General features: G+C 32.6%; 1 protein-coding gene across 2 annotated transcripts in view; it reads left to right on the top strand.

Moving 5' to 3' along the window:
- PRMT3 (protein arginine methyltransferase 3) overlaps positions 1-12,946 on the top strand; it is a 130,839-nt gene that overhangs the window by 12,072 nt on the left and 105,821 nt on the right. For both annotated transcript variants that reach the window (XM_046016096.1, XM_046016097.1), the window contains exons 6-8: positions 245-404; positions 1,623-1,767; positions 5,718-5,783. In XM_046016096.1, the coding sequence (XP_045872052.1) occupies positions 245-404; positions 1,623-1,767; positions 5,718-5,783 (371 nt within the window). The remainder of the gene's footprint in view (positions 1-244; positions 405-1,622; positions 1,768-5,717; positions 5,784-12,946) is intronic.

Genomic DNA, 12,946 nt, shown 5'->3' with positions numbered 1-12,946 from the left:
ATAATTAATGCTTTAATATATGGTTAAATTAGCCACCTAATTAAAAAGTTAGAATAACAGAATGCTCTCTAAATTTAAATGGAAACAGTTTGGATATTAAAGATTTATTTAACTAGAAGTACTTCTACAACTATTTCTCAGTTGGCTGCATAATAGGCACTTAGTATATATTTATTGATAACATGTTTATATTTGCTTCATTGTCAGAAGATGGCCTGATAATAATGTCCATTTATTTCTTTAGATGTAGAAGATCTTTATGAACCAATGTCAGTCCCATTCTCATACCCCAATGGACTCAGTGAAAACACATCTGTTGTTGAAAAATTGAAACATATGGAAGCCAGGGCACTGTCTGCTGAAGCTGCATTAGCTAGAGCGCGTGAGGATCTGCAAAGAATGAAGTAATTTATCAATCTTACAGAATATTAGTTATTTTGATCCCCAAAGTAATACCGCTAATAATAAGGTGGAATATAGTAAAACATTTCATGTATTGGAAAGCACAATGTAGGTATTCAATTTTAAATTTATTTTAAGTTAATTAACGGTATGCAACATTTTTATATGTTATAGTTGATTAACAAAATTTTGTGGTTTTACCTGTTTTCACATTCTTTATAATTACTTTTGTACTTGTGGTTATTGTTCTAGGAGTGTTGTCCTCTTGAGTGCTTTTGTTCTTCGATATTGCCTTCCTTTGAATTACTCGGTAATCTAATAGAATCTAATAGATTTTTCCACTTACTTTTTTTCTCCTAGCCTTTTAAGGGGGAGTAATTAATATTTTTTAGGTTTGGGGACAATGCAATGTTGAAATTTTTGTTTTTAAAGAACCAAAGTATAATTATGTAGTATTAGAAAACGAGATACATAGGAATGATTTTGTCCAGTGAGTAAATTAGCCGTCTACTGGTTGACTTCACAGAATATACTTCACAGAATTTAATGTGCATGTGAATCACTTGGGAATTTGTTAAACTGTACATTCTGATTCAGAGGTCTGAAGTAGGGCCTGAGATTCTGCATTTCTCCAAAGTATAGCTTTAGCTGTTGGATTTTTTTATAAGTTGTTTGCCATTTCCTCAGTACCCATTTGATGGTTTCCTAGAATGTCCAGGGAACAAAGTGTAGCTGACTGTGGTTCCCTTTAGAGCTGCAGTGGGTGGTGGTGGTGTAGGTAGGTAATTCTCAATTTGGGTCAACTTTCTGCCCATATAACCCTTTGATGAAATATTGTGGTTTCAAAGAACATTAGTAGTGTTGAAATATACCACACTGATTCATTCACCTGCTAAAATAAGATTTTATAGAACAATAGAAATAATAAAATTGAATAAAAATAATATGGTTTTGTTCAGTTGAAAGATACAAACGCTCTAATCTTCTGTTGGCACTGTTTTTGTGGTTCTCAGAAGGCATGTTTACATCTGAGTCTGCATTTGCTGTTGCTTAAGATCCAGCAGGGGGAGCCTTCCGATGCTTCAGATAGACTGTTGAGTTAGAGGCTCAGCACACTGCATACCAGACTCCCTCCCCTTTCTTCTCCCTCAACCTCTAGCCTTTCCTTTTTTCATGGTCCAATAAACCTGTCTCAAGGGTGTATTTCAAATTGATTACAGACAATTTGCTCAGGATTTTGTGATGAACGCAGATGTCAGAACCTGCTCGTCATCTACTACTGCCATTGCAGACCTCCAGGAAGATGAGGATGGCGTTTATTTCAGCTCATACGGGCATTATGGGATACATGAAGAAATGCTAAAGGTTAGAAAAGAGCACAAAGTGCTCCAAATCCGTACTAAAGGAAAAGCCGAATGAAACAAGTTCTTAGTATGTATTCTGTAGGAGAACTGGTTTTTTTGTGTGTGTTTTCTTAGAACTGCTTTTTAAATCTCTTTGGTGCTTAATAGTGCATCTTGGGTTGAAAAGACTACAGGAGCATCACAGCCACTGTAAATTCGATTTAAGATCATTCTTAATCTTTATGAAATCTTTACTTTTGCTTGAAATAAAACATTGGAGAAAACTGCTGCTGGTTTTCGTCTTCTCAAGAGCAACTATTAAATAGTAACAAATTATACATTTGCCTTTTAATGTACAAAGGGGATGATTAATTTTAGTGTTCTAAATAGTAATATTGACTTCAGTTTGGGCAAATAATTTTTGGTAAAGTTTAATTGTAAATAATTTTTATAATTGTCATAGCATAACTTTGTTAAATTTGAAATCATCGATATGTAGAATTTCCTAAATTGGTCAAATCAGGTTTTTAAATTTGGTGGGTTTTAATTTTTATAATGATAATGTCCATAAAAAATATAAGTAAATTTCTAGCCATACCTAGTAATTACACATTTGATTAAGTATTATAGATTGTAAAATAGTAACATCTAATTTTTTAATTCAGTAAAACTATAGTAGAACAAGCGTTGGAATGTAAAAAACTTCATGAAAGTGTTGGATGTTCATCTCTGTGAATTTTAGATGCCACTGCCTTTTCTTAAATCCAGCCAACAAAAAATGCATTCCTAAATCCTTCCTCACAAGATTGTTTTATTTTGGAAAGCCTGGAGACCATGTTCCTCTGACACAGATAGATTTAAAATAACCAGGGATATTTAATAATAACATGTATGTATTTTGTTGAGTCAGGTTTGCAAGATCACAGGGTGGAGGTCTCCTGATTAATAGTAATTGTAATTACTTGGAGTCTGTTAAAGCAATGTCATGTCATTTCTCTAATAATGACATGTCACAGTAGGTTGTGCTTTTTGTTGTCACTTGGGTAATGGCATAGCATTATAAATAACAGTTATCTTATAAGTGATAAATTATTTTAAGTCGGAGTGAGTTCGTTTAAAAGAAATTGATTTACTCTTTCTTTGTTAAAATTAATTTTATTGTGTCTAGAATTCTTTTTAAGGGGTTCACTTAAGCCCATGTTTGTTATTTTAAATCACCCCATCAATTTAAATGCCATGAACCTTTAATGCCTTTTGTATGGAAATTGTGTGGGTTTTCAGACAGATAAGGTTACTGAGACTCCAAGTAGGTAGGACATAAACGTATCCTAGATACAATCATCAGGGAAATCCATTTTGACTACTTACTTCCAAATGTCTGTCCTGGACATTTATAGGTGTATATCCATAACTAGAGTATCTTTACACCTGGTCATATATCTTTAAGTCCTTTTGATGTACATATGGATTTAAGAAATTCTACCTTGAAGTTTTCAGTGCTACCTTTTCCCTTTTAGAGAATCGTTTAAGAATCCCTATTAATATAATTTTCCACGCCTCACTTCCCATTAGCTGTTACACAATGTAATTACCTCTCCTTGGGGATGACTTGATTAAGTGTTCATAAGAAATAAGCATATATTCCATGCAAAAAGAACTATTTATCCAATTTATATTTTGCTAACTTTCATACTGTGGGTGAGTAGGAAATGTTCTGTGTATCAAGCAATAGTCTGTTTCTTATCAAAGCAATTCTTAGCTCACATAATCTGTTTAAGTTTGTGTTATTACCACAATCTCATTTGATATTTATAGATAATTTAAAATTGAGAAGCCGTGGATAGGATTTATTTTTATGCTTAGAATTGGCCTTGCTTTTATGGGAAGAGTATTTGGATTTTTTGGTTGCTTAGTCTCAGGTATTTCAATGATGGCATATGTTGTGATTATAATTATAAATAAAGGTACTTTGTGATCTTACTTTCTAGAGTTCAGATGAAGATAACATTTTTGAATTCCAGAGATAACAGCTGATGGAAGGATGGATTACACGAACTTTCAAAATCCTTTGCCACTTTATCTTTCTGAAGAGCAGTCATTCTTGACTAATGTTGTAAATCTGAGATGTATCACTCTCTTTTTTTCCAAGAAAAATATTGTTCATCCTGGTAAACATTTATCACAGATCATAGTACCATTAGATAATTTTTCTTTACTGCATTCTTCTGATTATATCTCCATCCGACTCATGCATTCCTTCCACCTTCATGAGCCTGTACATTTAAAACATACTGTTATATATGCATAAAATTCGTAGTATATACTTTTCTGTAGTCTCATTCTTAAATTTTTTTTGTATTTGTAGGAATAATTCCATGGCACTCTACTAGTCTTAAAAAATGATGTTGCTTCTTAGTATTAGACCTCTGATTTTATTCTTCTTTTGTGTTCCTTAGTTTTAATAGGCTGCTGAAAAAAATAATTTTTTAAATTTCTATTATCTTATTTTGTATTAAAGTGTTTGTGTTTTCTTTTCTTAGAATACATTTTTACAAGTGGTTATGAGTGCTAGTCTTTTATTTGCTTGTATTTTCATTTTTAGTGGTTTTCCTTTTAAAACTTCAGTTACTAAACTGAAGCTCTGCTATGCCCAAGGCACTCTGGTATACTTTGGATTTTATTGCACGTGAATGAAAGCAGATGGATCTGTAAAAAGAGCCCGGATGAAGGACTGTAGTTGAGGGAGCAGCGGTGCATGGATTTAGGACAGGCATTCGGGTGCTTGTGATCACGTTGGAGCAGTGATGAGGCAGTGTGGTTGGCGAGAGCTTTCTGAGCGACTGCCTCCTAGACTGATGTTCACCCACCAAAAATCACTGGCTGTAGTACAAGATGAGTATAAAAATGATAAATGTATGGAATGGTATACATTTTTTATATAAAGCAATTAGAAATAATTCCATCAGAAAAACGTGGAATTAATTCTGCAGTTCCCCATTTTTAATACCCTGTAATTAAGTAGAACAACTTGGCTTTTAATTTGAGACATTATATGGGTTTTCGGGGGGTTTTTGGCCTAAAATTGTTTTTTGAAGAGTATGGATTGCATGAATTTTGATATGATAGTATTTGCTCTAACATTTCTTTTTACCTAGTGTGAAACCTAAAACTGGAATTCCTATTCTATTTTTATTGTGCTCATTTTATTTACTTGGCAGCAGAGGCCCTTACTGCTTAATTTGCTGTCTGTATGTGTCTCAACTAAAGTAATTTAAAAGGGAATCGGCTCTATTCATGAACTAAAATAAATGTTCACATTCAATGCCTGCGTCAGTCACAGGTCATGGGAGACTCCAGAGTGTAGAAGTCTCAAATGTGAGCTGCAGGGCTCAAATGATTTACCTTTGGGATTATAGGCTTTTAAGCATCATTTCCTACTACAGACATTTCTAGAAACAAAACAGGATTATAAATCAGGTGCTGATCAGTGATTTTCTTAGAAAAACCATACTCTGTGTGGCTTCATTTTTTTATATGTAACCACAGCTTTTAACATTTATCTGTTTTGGCTCTTTTTCTCCCATATTTTAACTTAGCATGTTAACATTTAACCTAGTAGTCTCCCTTTACTGTACCTTGTCAGGCTCTAGACTCCAGGCCCTAATTGATGGAGCAAAACATCATGTTCAGCTTCTGTTAGCTTTAATTATCAGTTGAAGTCTTGAAATGATAACACCTGTCAAGACAAAAATGTGTACATCTTTAAGAATTTAGACCTTATCCAACTTTCAGTAATTTTCTTTGTGTGTTGTTGGCATTTCTATTTTTTATTGTTTTCTTTTAGGACAAAGACAGTAAGCTTAGCTTTCCAAGCAAACTAGCAATGTGTGATAAAATAACAAATATCTTCCTAGAAATTTTTATATTTTCAGTCTATCCTATAAACAGAATGTTTTTCTTTCTCCACTCTAGGACAAAGTACGAACAGAAAGTTACCGAGATTTTATATATCAAAATCCACATATCTTCAAAGACAAGGTGAGTAGCATTGGCTACAGAATTGTACCTTTCACGAGGATCTTGGGCGGTAGAAGTCCTCATTTGGGTCTCATTGTGCTAGCAATTGATGTAGTGTATTCTGGCTTTATTTCATGGGAGACTTTTATGACGCTTCTCTGTGGTGCAGAATCCTGATAGCAGAAATGCTGATTGGTGCTATCATTCAGTCTACAGATTTTTTTAAATTGAAATTCATTAATTACAGTGACATGGTTTAAACTTTACTTAGCCAGATTATTTTACTTAAACCATATTGTTGATGTACTGTGACTCGTATGAGTTGCAAATGTATCAGATAAGCCCTGTACCAAAGCATACTTTTAGTGATTAGTATGTGTTAATTAGTTAAAAATTAATAATTTTAAGAAGTTATAAGTAAGGTAGAACTTAAGTGCTTTCTTTTAGAACCTCATCTACTCCTTTACAAGACACTTTGTGTTTTACATTTAGTCTTAATACCATTTCAGGTTTTTTCAAAAATGGCATTTCACACTGTGTGTGTGTGTGTTTGAAATTTTTTCATTTGTATTTCCTCCCTTATGAATTGTTTTCATTTTTTCTTCACTTCTCCTTCCCTCCTTTTCTATGTTGGCATGTTTACCTAAAAGTTCAGATTTTCTGTTTGTTCTTTCTTGGTGGAAATTAATCCACTAATTTAGTAAAAAATATTATCATTTCTGCTGCTTATATACTTTGGGAATTTTCCCCCACCCTTTCCACTTCAAGAACATATATATTGATAACATACCAGGTTTTTATAATTCCCCTTTCACCTTCATTTTAAAAGATAGTTCTTGAAGGTTATTTTATAAGCTTTACGTGATATTGCAGCAGTGGCTAGCAATCTTTATATTTTAAAAAATCCTTTTCCTGATTTGCATTTTGTTTGGAATATAATACAGATTGGCTTTTCATTCTCCATATCTCTTTCCCAAGAGCTGTGTTTTACTTGTCACTTAACTGAGTTAGACAGTTGGAATTTATATGGTTCTCTGATATCTTCACCAAAGCATTACCTAATGAAAGATTTATGATAGTATGTGTTTCTTTATATTTACTGATCCCCTGTATACACAAATAGGTGATTTCATTTTTAAAATCTTGGTTTTTATCAGTTCTTTGTACTTAGCTTTTTTGTGTGCTTTTTACATGTTATTACAGCAGAGACTAAGAATTTTTTTATAGTTTTTATATTTATACCCAAGTGCTGGAACAATTTATTTAATATGTCCTAAAAACCATAAAGCAAAAACATGAAGCAAATGTGTTACTATTAAAAATTTTGCTTTATATTTGTAGGTAGACTGTGCCCAGATTTTTATTTTATTTTTTTCATTAATATGTTGTAGAGAAATTAAGCATGTACTGGTCTGGGCATCATTAGTCCTGCCTAGCTTCTCAGGAACCAGATAAATAATAATTTTAGACAAGTGGGTGGATTTCTTTGGGTCTCATCTGTAAAATGAAATCATTTTAACCCCTTCTGGTTTGAAGACATTATGATTTTTTTTTAAATTGCAAAAGCACTGTTTTTGAGCCATCTTTTCCTAATACTTTTTGATATAATTACTGTAGGAATTTGTCAAGTGAAAGTAAGTTAAAAGCATCTTTTCCAGTAGATTTCCAAGACTCTACTGAAAAGGCACAAATATTTGTAATTAGATTATTCACTGAGAAATTAAGTAATTCTGAATATTTCTACATGTATGGACTGCATCTTAGTGGATTCATAGACATACACAGTCACTTCTGCTTCTAGTTTTTTATTTTAATGGTATTATAGAAATGTTATATATATTTGTTACACATTTTCAGACAAAATACATGCCCATGGAAAATAGATAATGTTTCAGTTATTTTGTGTTGTACTTACTGCTCCTACTGAAGACATTAAATCTGCCAAAGTCAGAAAACAGCTTATTAATAATTTGGGACTGTTTTTCCTTAGCAGTTTCTCTAAAATATTTTCATTTAAGTTAATCAATGTGTAATTAGTTTTGCTTGGCATTTATGGCTTCTCAAAAACATATTACAATGTAAAATATTATACCTATCAATTTTTAATTCCTTAGAACACTTTCATGGTTTAATTTCTGTAATTAATAATATTAAATAATCTAGAGCTTTCATATTTTTAAGTGATGTGGGATACTTTTCTTTATTACACTGTGGCTACAGATTTAGAAAATTTACTATCATATATTTAAGTAGCATTTGATAATTTATCTATTGCTTTCAAACATGTGTCATTGTCACTATACAATATACCTATAACTCGGCAGGGCAAGTGTTTATCTCATTTTGCACATGTAGATATTTGAGACCAATAGGTTAATTGACCTGCCTTAAAACAGGCAGCTAAAATAAAATCAAACCTGAGGGTTCTTACTCCTAGTTTGGTGCCCTTAAGCCTATGCCACTGCACTTGAAGCACCATTATGTTAGGATAGAATGAATAATTAGAGTGGGATGCATTAGTTATATTTTAATTGACATTATTTTTCATATTTAGTCATAGGATTTTTGTGTGCCATGATAGAATATGTTCATAAAATTATTTAAATCTAATTCTTTTTTAAGTGTATGAAATAACTTGTTTTCCTAAGTTTTAACATTGTTTTTGTTTGCTTTTATCTGTATTAGGTAGACAAACTTTATACAACCCTAGCTTTTATAGCATATTATGTAGTGCATAGTAGAGATTTATTTTTCAAAAAGGTGCTTATAATTACAAATGCATTTCTTCCTTGCTTCTCTTTCTCAATCCCCCTTCTTGCCTTCTTTCCTCTATTCCTTTCTTATTATTGTTTGAATTCACAAACCTCCTGTGGAGGCCATATGGTTTCTCAGATTTAATTTAACTTTGGGTGGCATTTAATTTTGTTATCATGCACTCATAATTTCTGTTTGTAGTGCATTGAAGAAATTCACAGTTAAGTGCCTTCACTATGCTTTTGATTATTATCTACAGTTAAACTGATTCACTTTTTTCTCCTTTTTTTTTCAGAAAAAGGAATCAAATTCCTTCAACATTTTATAAAATAACGTTAGTTTATTCTGTCATCATTTTTACTTTCCTTTGATTATATTAAGTTTTTAGTTTATTACCTAATTTTGAGCTAGGTGTAATAAGTAATATATAATTTAAAATATTTTTTAAATATAGCTTTAGAAGTAGATTGGCCTATGTTTGCATGTTAGCTTTGCAAATTATCAACTTTATGATCCTGACCTGTACCCTTCCCTCTCTCTGTAACTCTCTCACATTCCTCATTTGCAAAATGAGCATTAAGACACACACACATATATATATATGCATGTGTATATAAATTATGTGTGTGTGTGTATAGTGTTACAAAAGAACACATACTTTAATTGGAGTTTATAATATATATCCTTCTGTACTAAACTTTCTTCATTCAGCAGCTTTCCTTAGAGATGATTCCTTATTAACATTCTTTTAATGGCTCATATCTCCAATGGAAGAATGTCCATAAGTTTTAATTTTTAATACTAGAAAAAATTCATTTAAAAATATAAAATACTTAAATTTGTTTTTATTATATATAAGAGTACAATAAGATAAATTCCTAGCAGTAGACTTCTGAGTCAAAAAAGATTATCTATACCTTAGATGGTATTAGTGCTGCCAGCCTGTCTTTCCGTAAACAGTGTGTGACTGTTGATATTCCCAGTCACCATTACCAAATACTATAGTATCAAACTTCTAAATTCCACACTGACTTTTTATTTTTTATTTTGAAATTTTGCAGATACTTTATTTCAGTGAAAGTTTCTAGGAACTTAGCACTTAGGATTGTGTTATATATTTTTCCATTTTTATTTTATGCCATATAATATTTCAAACTAATGTACTGTAAACATATATGCTACCTATTATAGTATTTTCTTGCTATTATGGTTAACACATTTTATTCGTAACTTAAAAAAATGTTTTAGTTTTGTTTGCAATGACGTATAGTTTCCATCTTAAAATCCTTAACTTCTTTTTGTTAAAGTAGTTATGTTAAAATGTGGTGGCTCAACTCAGACGGGGCACAGATTCTCTCCGGATGAAAGCATCCGGGCCTTGTCCTTCCTTGAGGGTCACAGGATAGGAGTCACAGAGTAGTAAACTTTTGACAACTTTATTGCTTCAGTGAAAATCAAGCTGTTTAGATTTTCTCTCTTTTGGAGTCAGTTCTAGTAAATTATGTTTTCAAAATATAATGGAATGAAGCACTCCACTCATAACAGTAAACAATACAGAAGATAAAACGCATATGAATAAACTTAAATAATGTGCAGGGCTAGTATGAAAAAAACTTTTAAATCTAAAGAACATGATAGTTAATTTAAACAAACTGAAAGCCTGTGTTCTTGAGTAGGAAAACTCAAATCGTCCATTTTCCCTAAATTAACCTAGAATTTTTAGCTCAATCCCCATAAAAATACTAAGATTTTTTTTAAAAGCCTAGACAAGTTTATTCTCTTGTTCTTATGAAAAAATAAATATACAAAATTTTCCAGAAACACTGTGAAAAAAATTTTGCAGTGAGGGTGGACCAGAGAGTGGACCAGCCTTACTAAGTATTAAAACATTCTGTAAAGCTTCTGTAATTAGTATAATTACTGGCACATGATTATATAAACTAATGGAGTAGAATAGAAATCCAAAATATATACATAATTTTTACTTAACGCTCAAGATCCCATTCAGGTTGCTGTAACAAAAAAAACCATGAACTTATTAGTGGCTTGTAACAACAGAAATCTATTTCTCACAGTTATAGAGGCTGGGAAGTCCAAGATCATGGCACTGGCTAATTCTGGTGAAGGCCTGCTTTGTGGCATAAAATGCCTTCTTCCTCCGGAGAGGAATCTGTCCTGGGGCCTCTTCTGTAAGGGTACTAATTGCATTCATGAGGGCTTTGCCCTTACGACCTAATTACCTCCCAAAGACCCTCGTTTCTAATACCATCACTTTTGGTTAGGATTTCAACATATAAATTTTGGAAGGACACAGATATTGAGCAGATCTTAACAGTCACATATCAAATTAGTAAGGGAAACAGACTGTTTAATAGCATGTTGGAACAGTTGGTTAGCCATCTGAACAGAAGTAAGGTTGAAACCATACCTCTTAATATAAACTATGATAAAAACAGAGTATATTAATGAAACCATAAATATACCAGAAGGACATGTATGAGGATGAAATAGGGAAGATGGGGAGGGTCAGTCTAATTATGAAAATCCAGAAGGAAGCCATAAAAGACATGATTGAGAGTTTTACTGTAAGGAAAGAATTTCTACATGACAAAAGTCACTGTAAGCTGAATCAAAAGATAAAAATATATGCTGAGAGTGGGGCACCTGGGTGGCTCTGACAATTAACTGTCTGCCTTCAGCTCAGGTCATGATCCTGGAGTGCTGGGATCGAGCCCTGCATCAGACTCCATGCTCAGCATAGAGTCTGCTTCTCCCTCTCCCTCTGCCCCTCCTTCTACTCATGCTCTCTTTCTCTCTCAGAATGAATATATTTTAAAAATCTTTTAAAAAATAATAAATCTCTCATAGCTACTAAAACAAGAGTTCCTTAAAAAAATATATGCTGAGAGAAACATCCCAGGTTTTATTATGGAGGTTTAATTTCCTTAACTTACAAAGAATTGTTGTTTGACAAGATTTGTTAAGAAAATTTTGATTAGAAATTTGATAAGAAAAAACTTAACTGGAAAAATAGAGGAGGGGTATATAAGTAGATGGTTTCTAAACAAAAAACTACATATGGCTGTACAACGTAAGGAATGATGCTAAATCTTGTGATAATGGAAATACATGTTTTAACTAGACCCATATATTATTATTTTGTACTTGCAAGATTGGCAAATAGCCAAAAGTATGATTGTATGTTCCATAGGCTAGTCTCACCTGTAAGGACATCAGCACTTAAACATTGCTGGTTAGATTGGCCCAAGGAAGAGAATTTATTTGATTACATCTGCCATGATTACAAATATGTATATTCTCTGTGATAGATTTACTCATGTGTGAATGCAGTTGGGTAGAAGATTATTTATACCTTTGATTATCCTAGTAAAATTTCAGAAACTACCTAAATTTTGTCCATCAGTAGAGAGGTCCGTAGATTATGGTGCAGCCATAATATGGAATAATATGGAATCCTATACGACTGTATGAGAGAAAGAAGTTCTGTAAATTGATACAGAAAGATCTCTACATTACATTGGTAAATACAAAAAGCAGTATGGAGCGAGGGCAAAAGGGGAAGGAAAAAAAATGTGTTGCATTACATTTGCATAGAAAGTCTCTTGAAGGATAAATAAGAAATACAGTTTTTATGTTTAAACTATTTGACTATATTACCTAGTTGATGAATAAAATAATTCTTGAACAGTTTAATAAATTCTTAATCCTCGTTCTGTTTTTCTGACGGTAACTTCTCATTACTCAGAATAAAATCCAAAAGTTCTGTGGGATACGGCCCCTTCTTAACTTCTGACCTCACCTCCACCTTTTCTCACCCAGCTTAGCCACATTGGTCTTGCTTTGCCTGATATTTCGTGCCTTGCCTTTAATATCCTCTGTGGCCAGAAGACATTTCTCCAGATCTCTGCATAGAATGCTCCTTTATTGCCTTCAGTTCTGTGCTCACACGTGGGGAAACATGTTCACAGATCTATTTAAAATTCTGAAAAGATGTATCCCCCTCTTCCCTGCTCTAACCTCTACTCTGGTGCTTGAATTTCTTTATAACACTACTACCTGAATTATTTTATATTTGTTTATTCATTGGTCTTCTCCACAAGAGAATCTCCCCTTCCTTAAGACAGGGGCTTGGTCTTGTTTGTGGCCGTATCACATCTCTCTGATCAATGCCCGCTCTTAACTGCACTAATATTTACAGAATACTGAAATCATTTCATATTTTGGGATAAGTACATAGGATTTAGACCATCAGTAATGAAAGATTAAGGCCCTACAGTTTTCATTAATTTCACAGAGTAGTATACCTCTGAGTACTTTGCCTAATGTGTGTCCTCAGCAATTTGTTTTTGTTTTTGCTTTGTTTTTTTGTTTTTTTTTTTTAAAGATTTTATTTATTTATTTGACAGAGA

Source organism: Meles meles, chromosome 8, assembly GCF_922984935.1.
Source record: "Meles meles chromosome 8, mMelMel3.1 paternal haplotype, whole genome shotgun sequence".
Lineage (NCBI taxonomy): Eukaryota > Metazoa > Chordata > Mammalia > Carnivora > Mustelidae > Meles > Meles meles.
The sequence above is the reverse complement of the archived record's forward strand: the minus strand, read 5'-3'. Positions and strand labels throughout refer to the sequence as shown.